General features: G+C 44.1%; 1 protein-coding gene across 1 annotated transcript in view; it reads left to right on the forward strand.

Moving 5' to 3' along the window:
* NDUFA10 (NADH:ubiquinone oxidoreductase subunit A10) overlaps window positions 1–16,867 on the forward strand; it is a 126,886-nt gene that overhangs the window by 41,311 nt on the left and 68,708 nt on the right. The window contains exons 4-5 of the mRNA XM_029606492.1: window positions 41–127; window positions 14,083–14,195. Coding sequence (XP_029462352.1) covers window positions 41–127; window positions 14,083–14,195 — 200 coding nt within the window. The remainder of the gene's footprint in view (window positions 1–40; window positions 128–14,082; window positions 14,196–16,867) is intronic.

Consider the following 16,867-nt stretch of genomic DNA (forward strand, 5'->3'; position numbering starts at 1 on the left):
GTCCAGGGTTCAGAAGATATTTTCTGTGTCCCCACTGTAGGACAAGGCGTGATACTGGAGCGCTCTCCCTTCAGTGACTATGTGTTCTTGGAGGCAATGCTCAAGGAAAACTACATCAGGAAAGAGTGTGAGTTTCAAGGATACCCTCTCCAAAGAAAAGCAATCTTGCAGAGAACAAAGAGTACCTGCTAGTAATATGTCTCATTATTTTCCTGGAAGCAGCAGGCATGCTGTGAGTCATACATAGAAGTCCTTTGTCTTGGCAGAATACTCACATTTTTTTCTACCCTGAGCTTTTCATGTTGTCATGAAGGTGGAGATCTCATTTTTCTGTTGATAAGCAGGGCTGTGAATTAGCTTGATCTATGGGTGACATTAGGTGGCACTGAACAAACTGTCTCCAAGCTACTGAGCATGTGCAGGAGTTCCTGTGCGAGCGTTGCATGGGTGGCTTCTTTCTCTCTCTCTCATGAAATTCTTTTCTCTTTAGTCCTTTTAGATTCCTCGCTATTTTCAATAACCCACAACCTTTCAGTGTTACCTTGTTCTCACCTTTAAAAAAAAAAAAAAAAAAAAATTCTGAAAGGAACTTCTGGAAGCTTCCTGATGGTCTCAAAGAAAACCATCAGCAGCTTTAAATCCTTATATGGCCAAATTATGTTCATCTCAAACAGGGCCAGTGCAAGGTTGTTAGGCGCCCTAGGCGAAACTTACAGTCTCCTGCCCGCCCCCCCCCCCCCAGGTCACACCCTCACTACATGGAAGTAAAATTATGCATTTAGGCATCAGCAATTTTTTAGAAGGAACTTGAGATGCGCGTGCAGCAGGCCATGGAGAAAGCGATGCGTGACTTTGGCGTTAGAGCACAGACGACACCGGCACTGTCATTACGCAAGCCACTGCTGGAATCCTTGAACGCACTTATTGGCATTTTACTGATCCTGTCCCCAGTGTCTGTTCCCAGGGCGGCGTCAACGCTCTGTGGGACACCATCACCACCAGCCGATCCAGTGCTCATCCCTGGTTCTTTGGAAGAGGAAGCTCTCCCAGTGCTGGGGAAGTTACCGGGGCCCAGACTAAAATGGCCAGTAGAACCCAGTGCCTTCACTTTTGAGCAGGGGCCAAGCGCCCAGGGCTCTGTCACCAGTCAGTGATAGAGGAGATGAGGACATTTATGGACCCTGGGGGTGGTGATTCCTTTGTTTCTGATGATGCTTTGAATGGTCTCTCTTCAAAACCATTTCTTCCAGAAGAGCAAAGGAAGTTTCCAACAGAAGATCTCCCCACTACATTTGTCTGGTGATGGCAGAGGCCATCTCATTTCAGTTACAGACAGAAGAGGATTCCAGGCACAAAAAGCTAGATATCCTCCAGTATGTGGAGCCTCCAAAGGAGATTATGGCAGTCACAGTGCACGAGATCTGTGTGGAGTTCCTGATGAGGATGTGGGAACACCCCCCTCATGATGCTTCCCATTAACAGGAAGGCGGAAACAGTTTATCTCGTCCAAAAGGCTCTCCAATTTTAGCTGCCCTGTGAATTAATGGTCGTCAAATCCGCTCTTAAGAAGGCCAAGCACTCTCAGACCCATTCTTTAGTACCCCTGGGGAAGGATCAGAAAGCGAGGAAGGTGTTCCAGAGAGTTATGTTCATTGCCCACATAGCAGCCCACCAGCTCTACATGAGCCAGTACATGCGTGACATCCTGAAGTAAGTTCAGTGGATTGCCATGCAACTGCCTTAGCACAGCAAGACATCCTCCAGTTGTTGGTATATAAGGGTATGAAGTGCATAAAGCACGGGAGTCTGTTCGACCTACAATGTTTTCAAAATGGCATCGGCGCCTGCAGACTCTTATGTTGTGGGCCTCAGATCTCAGACTGGAGGTGCAGGAGCCATGTATGGGGAAGAATCTCTTCAGAGATAAAGTGAAGGTCACTGTGGCCCATATCAGGGATCACCATGCAGCACTCCAACAGCTCTCCACTTGATCTTAGGACCCATCCTCCTCAGCCAGGGTGGTGTTGAGGTTTGGGCCCAAGAAGTCCTTCTTCCACTCAGAGGTGCTCTCCTCTGCTCCCTCACTCCGTTCACCAACACCAGGCCTCTCGTAGCCACGTAAGACAACAGAGAGCCCTGAAGCCCCAGCTGGCGCCTCAGTCAACTCTGGGAACAGCGTTTTGGCTGGATCACAGGAATCATAGCCAGGTTGCCCGTATCTAGAGTTACGGGCCTGCCAGTCAGGGGAAGGCTACGGTTCTTTGCAAATGGGTGGCCTAGTATAACCTCAGACCAGTGAGTTCTTTCCTTTGTTAGTGAGGGGTACAAATTAAACCTTTGGGGTGTCTTGCCAAATTGCCCTCAAGCCCATTTTGGGGCCCGGTAGCACATCAGAAGATATTAGTAGGAAAGCTCTCCTCTCTCAACTGCCAGGGCGGTCAAGCCCATCCCACTAGGGCAAAGCAGGAGGGCATTTTACTCCCGGTATTTCCTGATACCAAAGAAAACAGGAGGACTGTCTAATCCTAGACGTAAGGTCCTTGAACAAGTTCATCAAAAGAGAAAAGTTAAAGATGTTTTCCCTGGGCACCTTGATCACCCTTCTTCCAAAAAGGGGACTGGCTATGCTCCCTCGATCTAAAAGACATCTATACCTAAATAGAGATCTTCCCAGGTCAAAGGAAGTATCTCCAATTCGTGGTGGGAAAGCAGCACTTCCAGTATCGTGATCTGCCATTTGGGCTCGCGTCAGCCCCATGTGTCTTCACGAAAAGCCATAGCCGTGGTGGTGATGCACCTCTGTAGTCTGGGAATTTGTTTTTCTGTATCTGGATGATTGGCTGGTCAAAAGCACCTCTCGAGCGAGGGCCAAAGAGTCCATACGCTCGACCGTCTGGGTGCTGAAGTTATTAGGGTTTGTTGTCAACTACCCAAGTACCATCTGTTTTATTCTTATTCTGTTCTATGTAAACCGCTAAATGTAGCGACAGTTACTGTTCCTTGTGAACCGGGGTGATATGTATATTATACAGGAACCTCAGGTATATAAATCATTTAAATAAATAAATAAATAAATAAATAAATCTCAGCATCACCATAATTAGACTTCATTGGAGCCCTGCTAGACAAGGCTCAGTCCAAGGCCTTTGTGCCCTGGCAACGGGCCATCAATCTGATGAACATCGTGGCAGGAATTCAAGAGCCAGCAGGCATCAGCGTGGCACATGTTGAGGCTAGTGGGCCACATTGCTGCTACAGTACATGTCACTCCCTTGTCATGCTTTCATATGTGAAAAGCCCAATGGATCTTAAGGACATAGTGGTGCCAAGCCACTCAGGAACTCCAGGATCGCATCGAATTACACCGTCCTTCCAAACCTCTTTGTCCTGCTGGCAGCACATCTCAGATCTGGAATGGGGGTGTCCTTCCAAAGTCATCCTTACCACTGATACATCCACCCTGGGCTGGAGAGCTCATGTAGATGGACACAGCACCCAGCGTTTATGGTCCATCCAGGAACATCTCTGCCAAATCAATTTCCTGGCACACCGGATAATAAAGTACGCAATGTGGGCTTTCAGAGATTGGCTGTCCGACAAAATTGTGCTGATACAAGTAACCATGTGGTATGTCACCAAGTGGTCTAGATCTGATCATGGACCCATTCCCACATGATGGTGCACAGGGCCACATATCTGGCTAGAATGAAGATGGCGATACAGAGCAGACCCCGCGAATGGTCTCCGGACTAAGGGGTTGTGAGTCGTATCTTATACCTCTGGGAAAGCCCGGACTTGGATCTCTTCACAGCATCTTGGAAACAGGAGGGTTCCTCAGTTCTGTTCCCTGTACAAGACGTATGGCAAACCAGTCTCAGATGCCTTTGCCCGTCATTGGGGCAATGGTCTTCTGTATGTGTATCCTTCAGCTTCACTGGTAGCAAAGACTCTCTCTTGAAGCTTCATGAGGACAAAGGGACTCATAGACCCACATTGGCCGAAACAGGTTTGGTTTCCACGCCTCCATTAGGTGTCCATCCAGAAACCGATCAGGCTGGAGACTTTCCGAGATCTCCTCAACCAAGATCGAGACAGGTTGCGCCATCCCACCCTTTAGGCCCTATTGCTCACAGCCTGGATGTTGAGATTGATATTGCAACTCCTCGATCTCTTGGAATCCAACTCTGGTCCTGGTGGCTTCCAGAAAACCTTGTACTAGAAAGTCCAACAGACTGAAGTGGATGAGGTTTTCCATATGGTGTGAGTAGAAGGCCCTAGGTTCTTTCTCCTGCTCCCCATAAAAACTGCTTGACTACCTTCTACACCTTTTGGAAGCTGGTTTGAAGACCAACTCTGTTAGAATTCATCTGAGTGCGATTGATGCATATCACTGTGGTGTAGATGGTAAGTCCATCTCTGTACAGCCTATAGTTGTATGTTTCATGTGAGTCCTGCTTCAGTGAAGCCTCTGCTAAGGACTCTCACTGGGTTTTAGGACCTCAACATGGTATTGACTGAGCTGATGAAAGCTGCTTTGAGCTCTGTGCTCCTGTGACCTGAAGTACATGATCTAGAATGTCATATTTTGGTGGCGGTCCTTTTCAGCACACAGGATCAGCAAGCTTGCAGGGCTTTAGTGACTTATTCACCTTACACTAAGTTTTTTCAATGACAGGACAGTTCTACATACACACCCTAAGTTCCTGCCTACAGTGGTGTCGGACTTCCATCTTAACCAGTCCATCGTCCTGCCAACATCCAGCCCACTTCTTGTTTCTTTTGATCAAAAAGGTTGGGGGATCGCAGTTGTTAAGCAGACTCTCTCCAGTTGGCTAGCAGACTGCATCTCCTTCTGTTGTGCCCAGGCAGGACTGCATCTTGGGGGCCATGTCAAGGCTCATTCTGTTTGAGCCATGCAGTGTCTGTCGTCCCACCTGCAAGCAGTTCTCATGGAGGAGATCTGTAGGGCTGCGACTTGGAATACTATCCACTCATTTACATCAACATTACCATCCAGATAGGGATGGCAGTACAACAGTAGTTTGGCCAATCTGTCCTTCGGAACTATTTGAAATGTAGAACCCCCAACTTTATTCCCGCATAGGGCCCGTTCTTTTTTTCAGGCTGCTTCCCTCCTTGTTACCAACACAGCTAGTTGTGACTGTTGGCACTTATTTTGGTGTGTTGTTGGTCCCCTTTTATATGTTGGGTGTCAACCTGTAGCTAGGGATTCACCATGTGTGAGGACTGCCATCTTGCTAGTCTCAGAGAAAATAGAGTTGCTTATCTATAACAGGGGTTCTCCAGGAACAGCAGTATGTCAGTCCTCATGGAACCTTCCCACCACCCCACGGAGTTGGGTTTCCACTATGTGGGTTTTCTCATTTTTATTTATTACTCTCTTAATTCTATAATATAAGACTGTGGTTTCCACACGTGAGCATGCTCAATGATGCTGTCAAAGTTCTAGAAACTTTGACATAAGTTTCTGTGCCAGACTCCATCTGATGATGTCACCCATGTGTGAGGACTGACATTCTACAGTCCTCTGAGAACATCTGTTACTGGTAAGCAACTCTGCATTCCAGGGCACCATGTTTTATGGCGAGGAATCACACAACATCTGTTCTATATAGTACAATACATTATGATGTGTCCAAAATTTAAAATCCAATATTCGCTTGGAAACAGGAGAACAGATTTTCCCCTATTTCATTCTACAATTTGGATGAAGCTGTCTGACATCTGCTACAATCGGTGTATGAATCCTTTGATACAACAGCACATACATTTGCTGTATCCATAGGAGTGAGTTGTATGGCATGGCTTAGAACCAGTATAATTAGAGAAGATGTATATGAACAATTATCTGACGTTCCATGTCTCAACAACAACCTCTTTGGGGGAAAAGCTGTGCGAAACTGATGCCCCAATAAAAGAACAAAACATAGCAGTTCAATCACTATCAGTATTGTTGGAACCTGGCTACTGTCTCAACTTCTCATGCCAACTGGTAACCCTACACATTGTGGTACCACTGCCCGACCCCACTCATCTTCTACTTCTGCGGCAGGAGGTACAACAGCTCTTGTTACAGAATGCAGTAGGAGAAATGCTGTCTTCTCTTCACAACCATGTATTTTACTCCCAATATTTCTTAATTATGAAGAAAACTGGTGGGCTTCAGCTTATTTTAGATCTTCTAAATCTCAATCAGTATCTCTGCTGAGAGAAATTCAAACTGACTTCAATAAACACAAATCTCTAATTCATCCAGGAGGACCACTGGAAGTGCTCCCTCGACCTCAGAGATGCTTATGCCCACATTCCAATACACCCTTCTTACTGACGTTTCCTATGCTTCAAATTGGGCTTTCACCAGTACCAATACAATGCTCTTCCATTTATTTATTATTTATTTATTTATTTTAGGTTTTTTTATATACCGGCATTCAAGACAGCAGTCACATCATGCTGGTTCACATAAAACGGGAGTGCAAAATAAACTTTAAACTAGGACTATGGTGCAGAAAAAAACAGTTACATGTAACAAGGGTTGATAGAACTGGGCGAAGAGGGAAAAGAAAGGACAGGCTAATAATGGATAACGATAATTACAGGTAGTTAACATTGAAGTAGTTGATGTTTATGTATTGATGTTGAGATATTAAATTAATAGACTAAGTAAAATATTCCACCCACAAAAGTGGTCCTTGAGTCAAGCCATAGCCAATCATCTAATCAGGCTGTGAGGTCAACTATGGATCGACCTCTTTGCATTTAGACTTTCGGCTGTCCCCCAAGTCTTAACGAATTACCTTGTAGTGGTAGATGTCTACCTGCACTGTTAAGAGATTTGAATATTCCCTTATCTGAACTGACTCCTGGAAGCCCCATGAAGAGAGACCTCCGGTCATATCTTCGCCCAGCAATAACTCTTCTTCTATCCCTAGGATTTAATATCAACATTGAAAAATCAATTCTAGAACCCATTCTGTGAATTCAGTTCATTGGAGTCATTATAAATACCATGCAAGGATGAGAGTTCCTCCATTTAGACAGAGCAACAACGCTCTGCAAAGACTCAAATGCTCTGCTGAAATCTACAACTCCCTTATCACATTCTGGTACTTTTGGGATATCTAGCAGTGGCAATTCATGTAATTCTGTTAACACACTTATACATGTGTTGCCTACAGTCGGGATTAAGAACTTGATGGGACCTCCTTCTTCTTTAACCACTTCATACTAAGATAATCCTCACTTTGGAGAGGAGAGAAGCTGATAGTTACAACCAGAAGTGCTTCAAAAAGGTACTCCACTTCAACAAGTATCATATCAGATGGTACTAGTTACAGATGCCTCCACCGTGGGCTGGGGAGCCCATACTGGCCACTGCAAGACACAGTTTGGTCAATCTGGGAATGATATCTCCAAATCAACTTACTGGAACTCAGAGTAATGCACAAAGTTCTATGAACATTCAAACACATCCTCCGAGGGAAACACTTAATGATTCATACAGACAATCAAGTAACAATATTCTGTGTCAACAAACAAAGAGGAACCAGATCATGGATCTTATGCCGGGAAGTCCTGCCACATATGACAGTAGGCAAAACAGAATAAAGCTACAGTTCAGGCTACTTATTTGCCAGGTATAATGAACACTGTGGCAGATAGACTAAGTAAAATATTCCACCCTCAAAAGTGGTCCTTGAGTCAAGCCATAGCCAATCATCTATTCAGGCTGTGAGGTCAACTATGGATCGACCTCTTTGCATCCGAGGAGATCGAAAGCCTAGTTCAGTTCTGCTCCATTCTACCAAACAGGTACGCGAAGCTCCAGATACCTTCCTAATTCCCTGGAACACAGGCCTTGTGTATGCTTTCACATTAATACCGATTATCGAGAGGGTTGTACAAAAACTGATGTGAGAACAAGCCACAATGATCCTAATCACATCAGAGTGGCCGAGACAACCATGGTATGCATATCTGGTTCAATTCTCAATCAGACTTCCCATTTGCCTGGGAGATGTCCCATCCCTTCTATCTCAAGAAGAAAGTTCACTTTTACATCCAACTCTTCCAGCCCTCATTCTGATGGCACATGTGATCCAAGCACAATGGTCTCTTCCTGATCCAATTCAAAATGTACTCCACTTGGCAAGAAAGCCTCATCAAGGTACTCTTACACCTTCAAGTGGAAATGTTACTCGGAACGGTGTGTTTCACATAACCTGGACCCATTCACACATGCGAACCAAGACACCTCCTATCTCATCTACACCATCTTTCCCAATTTGGTCTCATCACTACATCTGTGCATATACATCTCAGCGTTATGGCTGCCTATCATTCCCAGGAAACGGTGTACTGCTTTCTGTGCATCCCCGGTCTCAGAATTTAAGGGGCTACTGCATTTGTGCTCTCCAGTTCGAAAACTGCCAGTGCAGTGGGTCATCAACATAGTTTTCACTTATCTAATGCAAACTCTATTCGAGCCACTAGACTCAGACACTTATCCTGGAAGGTTCTTTTTGTTGTAGCAGTACTTCTACTGAAAAGTCAGTGAATTGTAAGCACTAGTTCATTACTCACCTTACATGCAGTTTTTTCATGATAAAATAGTATTCAGGACACATCCCAAATTCTTACCAAAAGTGGTTCTTTTCTTCTTCTGCGTTCTACTTAACAAATCAATAGCCCTTCCAACATTCTTTCCATAATCTCATCACATGATTGTGAAAAGAGGTTGCATACATTGGACTGCAAAAGACGTCTGGCTTACTATAAACATCATACATTAACATATAAAAACTGTTAAAAAAAAAAAAAATCATACACAATCCCACACAAAACAGTCACAACTGTTCGTCTCGTATGATCCAAACAGACTAGACACAGCCGTAACAAAGAGAACACTTTCTAACTGGATCACCAGTTGCAATCAGCACTGTTAAGCGGCAGTTGGACTCAATCTCACTATCTAGTTAGAGCTCACCAGGTATGAGCAACAGCTTCCTCCATTGCACATCTCAGAGAGGTTCCAGTTGAAGACATACTGTATGTAAATCAGCAGCCTGGTCTTCAGTGTGTACATTCACATCCCACTATTGCCTAGATACCTTGGCTTCCACAGACAGTGCAGTAGGTCAGACAGTCTTGCACCACTTTGTACGTAAATAGTCTGCTCTCCACAGTGGAACATAAGAACATGCCATACTGGGTCAGACCAAGGGTCCATCAAGCCCAAGCTTCCTGTTTCCAACAGTGGCCAATCCAGGCCATAAGAACCTGGCAAGTACCCAAAAACTGTCTATTCCATGTTACCATTGCTAATGGCAGTGGCTATTCTCGAAGGGCCTGATTTTAAAAAGCATTTACTCGAGTAAAAACCAGGTTTACTGGAGTAAATTCACTTTACTTGAGTAAATGGCTTTTGAAAATTCTGCTACAATAGTAGCTACATTTATACGCATGTAACTCCTTTTTGAAAACTTACCCCCCTAAGTGAACTTAATAGCAGGTAATGGACTTTTCCTCCAAGAACTTATCCAATCCTTTTTTAAACACAGCTATACTATCTGCACTAACCACATCCTCTGGCAACAAATTCCAGAGTTTAATTGTGCGTTGAGAAAAAGAACTTTCTCCGATTAGTTTTAAATGTGCCATGCTAACTTCATGGAGGTGCCCCCTAGTCTTTCTATTATCCGAAAGAGTAAATAACCGATTCACATCTACCCGTTCTAGACCTCTCATGATTTTAAACATCTCTATGGAGTCTGGGATGCTTACCAATAAGTGATTCGCTGCAACCCTCAGCTTGGGACTCCCCACAGATCATGGCTAATTCAGCCCTGTTTATCGATAGAAAAAATTGTTTGCATACTGTAATGGTATTTTCCGTAGATAGCAAGAGGAATTAGCCATGAGATACCTGTCCTCCTCCCTGGAAAGCAGACTAGCCTATTCTATTTTTTAAACAGCCTGAAGAGACTGAAGCATATTTGTACAGCAACTCCTGCACATGCTCAATGGAGCTCAAAGTTCTACTAGCTTGGAGAGAGAGTTTTGTTCACTGACACCTGATGACATTAACGACAGATCATAGCTAATTCAGTTGATGTATATTATCACAGTACTGATATTGGCTTGCGTCGTTATGCTGATAATTTTATTATTTTATTTCTCACATTATACCTCATTGAGAGCCTTACAGTAGTCCCCAGTTAGTGATGGTGATGTCGCAGTGCATGCTGACATTGCCTTATAGCAAGGTAAGAAAACTCTGTTCCTTAAATGCTGTAAACAGGTCTGGTTTTTGGATATCCACAATGCTCCATTGTATACATATATCTCTCATGCATATTTATTGTGAATACTTCAAAACTAAACCTGTTTGCAGCACTGAAGGACTAGAGTTGCAACCCAAGCTTTATAGTGTTCTGCTCTTCTTCGAGGACAAGCAGGATGGCCAGTCCTCACACATGGGTGGCATCATCTGATGGATCCTGGCATGGAAAACTTATGAAAGTTTCTAGAACTTTGACCAGCCTCTTTTTTTTTTTTTTTTTTTTTATACTTTATTAAATTTTCAAAAGTGCATTATGCCATGTGGTGTCTCTTCAGTCTTTTCCACGGAGCCCAGTGGTTGCGGTTTCTCTGAGTCACATTGCCTACAGAATTTTTCTTTTTCGGGAAAATTCTTTGCCTAGTTGTTGTCCACAGTTCTTTCTGTAGTGTCCCTAGATAGGTTTTTCAATGTTTTTCTAAGTTTCCTTTTGGTCAGTTCCCCCGGGTGCCTTCGGTGCGCTTCAGCCATCGACATTCTCACCACTATAGAATTCATTTAGCATCTCTTTCTTTTGCGTCAACATCTTCAAGAGACAGATTTGGTGTCTGCTTCTCTGGGAGATGTCTATCAGGAAACCAATCAGGTTGGGGATTTCCCCCAACTCTCATCACTCAGGATCAAGGCAGGTTGCAGCATCCCAACCGCCAAACCCTAGCGCTCACAGCTTGAATGTTGGAAAGGCTGATTTTACAACTTTTTTTGTTTGGTTTTTTTTTACACTTTATTAAATTTTTCAAAATAAATACAAGAACAAACTTTGCACAGAAACATCATAAGTAATGAACATTAAAGAATAGAAGTATAAAGGTAAAATAAAACATAAAGAATATTCTCTAATTACATAACCCAAACAGTTGGGGGAGGAGAAAAACAAAGAGGAGGTTAGACCGAAAACAAAATCCTGAGAGAAAGGCAACATCAGCACTAACCACTTCTATATTACTGAAAAAAACTTCTCAAAAAATTAGGTATTCGAGGACAAAGTCCTAATCCTAGCATCCAGAAAACATCTGAGTTACTCAGGAGCAACAAAATGAAACAATTGGCATTAAGCTTGACCACACATTTACATGGATACCTAGAGAAAAGGAACTCCAAGGGCCCAAACCTCTTGATGCATAGTAAGCTTTTATTCCTTTTTTGGGTAACTTTTGCCTAATCTGGTAAATCCTAACTAATTCACCCAAGGAAATTCAGATGATTGAAGTAACATTTCATGATAAAACTCAGATCTTGCTCGTACATAAATGAAATACGTGTAGCTAATTCATACTAGGTTGAGGCAGTCCCTTCTGAACCCGTTCATTGTTCTTTAGGGAAAAATAAAAACATTTCAAAATCAGGAAATTGTTCCTCAGGGTTTGCAAGACTTCCAGAAGATAGTTCCCCTGGGTAACCTGAGGAACTTCACCAGGAACTTCACCAGGATAGTTAGTAAATCTCAAATTTAGATAGATATGATACAATTTTTCATAATTTCTTCTTCTCTTAGTCAGAAAACCCCCACACTCGAATAATCGTGGCATTGACTGACTGAACTTCAGACTGGATTTGCCCAGAGTGTTCTTGAAAGATTCTCTGATGGTCTTGAACAACAGAATCCAGTCTCTGAGAAACTGCATCAACTTTGCTAGAATGCTCCATAAACAAATTTAGCTAGATTGGCCACCAAATCCTATAGTGAATAGAGTGTCATTACTACTGGTTTAACAATCACAAAAGAAGCCTGAACTGAAGAAGACTCACCCTCTGCCTGAGCTGAAATTGTGTAATACTGGCTTCTTGGCATCCGTGTTCTTGAACGGAGATGTTTCCACAACCCATCAGTAAGTTCATATGGGAAAGAACTCTGCTCTTGAACAGATGTAACATTGGCAGTTCATTCAATGTGGGCGTTTCTGATGATGTCATCACTATGTGCCCTGATGCCCCATAACTGGTGGTAGATGACTGTCTGACGGGTTGAATTAAATATTCCCAAGTGATTGCAGAGCCCCTCTTTCGGTATTACCAATGGGGCTCAAAGCCCACAGTGTTGAAGTGGGAGATGCAAATTCAGAGATGGAATGCAGATCTGAGGGCAGTGAGGTCATGGAAGTAAAAATTTGCTCACACTTTCCTCTGGATGACATTATCGAAGTAACAGGTACAAATAAGAGAAAACATGTCTGGCTCATGCTGCTGTCTTGACTCTTTCCCCCATTCCCCTGATCTTTCAACCTCTAGATCTTTCAGAGGATGAATCTCGTGTCCTCTTGAATTCTAGAAAGCCTTCTACCAGAAAGTCCTATGGACTGAAGTGCAGGAGGTTTGCTGTATGGTGTGAGCAAAGGACCTTTTCTCCTGCTTGACACAAAAACTGCTGGACTACCTACTAATCTTTCCAACACTGGTCTCAAGACCAACTCAGTCAGGGTTCACCTTAGTGCAATTGGCGCATATCATCACAATGTAGAAAGTAAGCACATCTCTGTGCAGCCGTTAGTTGTGTTACTTCATGCGAGGTCTGCTTCAATTGAAACACCCCCCCCATAAGACCACCTGCTGTGTCAGGGGACATCAGTGTGGTCGAAGGTAAACTGATGAAAGCTCTTTTTGAGCCACTACACTCCTGTGACCCTGAAGTACCTGACCTGGAAGATCATATTTTTGGTGGCAGTCACTTCAGCCAACAGGGTCAGTGAGCTTCAGGCCTTAGTGACTTATCCACATTACATTGTTTTTTCATGATAGGGTGGTCTTGCGTATGCATCCTAAATTCCTGCCTAAGTTAATGTTGGACTTCCATCTTAACCATTCAGTCGTTCTTCCAACAATTTTTCACAGGCCTTATGCTCACCAAGGTGAATAAGCCCTGCATAGTTTGGACTGCAAAATGGCCTTAGCCTTCTGTCTGGAAAAGACAGAAGCCCATAGAAAGTCCACTCAGCATTTTGTTTCCTTTGATCTGGGCAAGCTGGAGATCGCCATTGCCAAACAGACCCTCTCTAATTGGCTGGCAGATTGAATTTTCTGTTGTGCCCAGGCAGAACTGAATCCTGTGGGCTTGTTGCCAAAAGAAAACCCCAAAATGTTTTTATTGTGCCTGTTGGCACTGTTTTGTAGGTTTTATTTAATTGGGGTTGCCACCTGTACCTAGGGATTCACCCATTTGTGAGGACTGCCATCTTGTTTGTCCTTGGAGAAAGCAGAGTTGCTTAACTGTAACAGGTGTTCTTCAAGGACCAACAGGATGTTAGTCCTCACAAGACCCACTCTGCCTCCCTGTGAGTTGGGTCTCCACAACATGGTAGTTATTTTCATTTTTATGCTATATTTGTCTTAAGGGACCCCACATGGCTGCATGGGATAATACATGCATAGGCATGCTCAGTGAGGCTCAGACAAAGTTCTAAAAACTTTGAAGTAAGTTTTTTTTTCTATGCCGGGCTCTATTGGGTGTGAAGATTGACATCCTGTTGTCCTCGGAGAATACCTGTTACAGGTAGACAACTCTGCTATACTACTGAGAGCCTCAGTGCTTCAGTTATTAATGCACAGTATGTCAGAGGGAATGCTGATAATACCTTGTTCTTTAAGTTCATATTTTAGCTTTCATTTCTGAGTGGTTGCATGTCTTAAACCCCCCTCTCGTCTTCCCAGTAGGCAAATGTTAGAATGTAAATGCTACAAGCAGCCAAGTCTATCTCTTGTGATCTATTGTTTTTGGTTTTCTTAAGGTCTTGCACATTATAATGAGATTAAAGGTATCAGCATTGATGAGTTCCTGCCACCTCACCTGGTGATTTATGTGGATGTCCCTGTTGCAGATATACATAAAAGATTCAAAACAGTGGAAAGGTAAATGAGCCTTTCTTCCATCTCCATTTGCTTAGCATCGCCACCCATGCCGTGGAATTGCAGAGTCATTTGTAGAGCCTGTTGGCACACTGAGGATTCATTATGCTACTTTTTGGTCTTTTTCCACACATCTGCCTTATATTAAACATGATGTGCGGAGGAAATATGTTGAGATATAAGATTCTGCTTGGAACATATTGTGAATTTGCTGGTTTGGAGCTGTGACGGTACACTTTTTATTTTAACAGCAAATAATTAAAAGATTCTTAGGTTCATTCACCAAAGTCATATTTGTTTCCATTCAACATGTGGCTTGGCTAGGTCCTGCACCACATAATGCCTGTCTTTGAAAAATCGGTAGACCTAAAGGTATTGCATGGTCTGCTTCTCGTCACAATCGCAAGCTTTGCATATGACAGAGCAGGGGTTCCCAACCTTTTCAATCTCTAAAAACTTCACGGACTTCCAAATGCTTCACTTTATTTTTTTTATATGCAGTTAAATGCCATGCGGAAAACTAATTAATGTAATAAATATTATGCACGCTCGAATTGTTTTGAAAATGTGTAAATCTTATTAAATAAAGAGCAGTTTCTGATATAAATTGTGCTCTCTCCTGTCCTCCTTTTATGGCCCCTTCATAAGTACTACAACATCCCCCCACAGCTACCACCATGGCCCCTTCCTGAGTGCCTTCCATCCACCCATGACCCCTTCCTGAATGCTCACCCTCCTGTCCTGCTTCTCTCCATCCATGGTCTTTTCTTGTGGCCTCTTCTTTGGTTCGTGCCTCTCAAGGCCTCTTCTCTCCTGCACTGCTTCCTCTATGGCCTGTTTCTGAGTGTTGCACCCTTCCCTCCTTAGCTCCTTCCCAAGTGGCTTCCATGCTTCATGCTTCCTCCTCCATGGCCTTTTCCTGAGTCTCTTCCTCCCACATGGCCACATCCAAAATGTTGTCACTCTTGCCCTCTTTAAAGACCCTTTCTGAATGCTTTAACTTCTATGTTCATACTCTTGCCTTCTCTTCCCTGTGGACCCTTCCCTTTGCCCCTCCTTTGCTTCTGCCCCCTCCCCCACATGACCATACTTGCTCACTCAGTGCAGCGTTTTTCTCCCTCAATCAGGGCCGATACAGTACAGTGCGCTCCGACGGAGCGCACTGTTAACCTGTCATTGGATGCACGTTTTCCCTTACCCCTTATTCAGTAAGGGGGCGGAAAACGCGCGTCCACACCCGCCGAACCTAATAGCGCCCTCAACAGCAAATACATGTTGATGGCCCTATTAGTTATTCCTGCGCGATTCAGTAAGCCAAAATGTGCAGCCAAGCCGCACATTTACTTTCAGAACGGGAGGCGCTAATTTCTTCGGGCACCGGGAAAGTGCACAGAAAAGCAGTAAAAACTGCTTTTTCTGTGCACCCTCTGACTAATATCATGCGATATTAAGTCGGAGGTCCGAAGGGTAAAAAAGAAAAAAAAAATTTGAAGTCGGCCGGCGGCTTGTTGGGGTTGAAAACCGGACGCTCAATTTTGCGGTGTCCGGTTCCGAGCCCGTAGCTGTCAACGGGCTCGAGAACCGACGCCGGCAAAATTGAGCGTCGGCTGTCAACCCGCTGACAGCTGCCGCTCCGGGCCAAAAGGAGGCGCTAGGGATTGCGCTTGTTGTCCCTAGCGCCTCCTTTTGCCCGATTTCTCCGCCGGACCTAATTTAAATACTGCATCGCGCGCACAACGCGCCGGGAGAGCGGTGCATTTTTCCCCGCTCTCCCGCGGACTTTACTGAATCGGCCTAATTGTCAGTGCTAGCAGGGCATCCAGAGCATATATAGAAGGGGTTTGAAAAGCTCTAGGGTTATCTCTGGTCCTGTGGTATTTGAAGATGTTGGTGGCAATGTGCTTCTCCTTCTCATGTTGGCAGTCAGCTGCACTCTTTACTCACCTCCTCTCCACACTGGTTTGGGATTCTTAAGGCTGTGATCTCTCCTCTTCTTTGCAAGGGGATAAGGCATGTGGGATTAGGCAGCAGCAGCCTTAGAACAGAACTCCTCAGAAGTGAGGGTCACCTTTCTTTTTCTCAGCATTGGCACTTTTAGTTGTTTCTTTTCAGGCAGAGGTTCTCACGGACCTCACAGGTTGGGAACACATCTGTGACAGAGTATTTCTCTTTTTGTCATGTGTGCTCTTCATTCTGCCAACTTGGGTTTGGGAGATGAGTTAGGTCCTTCCTGGTGGTCTGTTCCTCTGTCTGCGTGGGATGTTGTTCAGTTGGTCAGATACCCATGTTAATCATGTTGCAAGATTTCCATGTTAGATCTGCCATTTCGTCGCTTTGGGCGGCACAGGAGTGGTGGTAATTGCCTCTGTTAATTTGGTGTATGCCTTCATGCATGTTTTTGCTGTGCCTTCTGTTTTGCCCACTTCCTCTTTTCTCTAACCTGGCCACAACTGTTTGGACGTCTGGCGATGTTTTTTCCAGCAAAAATAGTTATGATAAGTTGGTTTAAGGCAAGCAAATAATAATTTCCCTGTACGTACCCAGATCAGTCCAAGACAGCTGGGTTTGCCTCCCTTCCAGCAGATGGAGACAGAAAAAGGTTTTGAGCCCACCGCCTCTTAACCCAGTGTGCCACCTGCACCACTTCATGTATTTCTCTGTCTCCAG

The sequence above is a fragment of the Rhinatrema bivittatum genome, chromosome 6 (genome assembly GCF_901001135.1).
Source record: "Rhinatrema bivittatum chromosome 6, aRhiBiv1.1, whole genome shotgun sequence".
Classification (NCBI taxonomy): Eukaryota; Metazoa; Chordata; class Amphibia; order Gymnophiona; family Rhinatrematidae; genus Rhinatrema; species Rhinatrema bivittatum.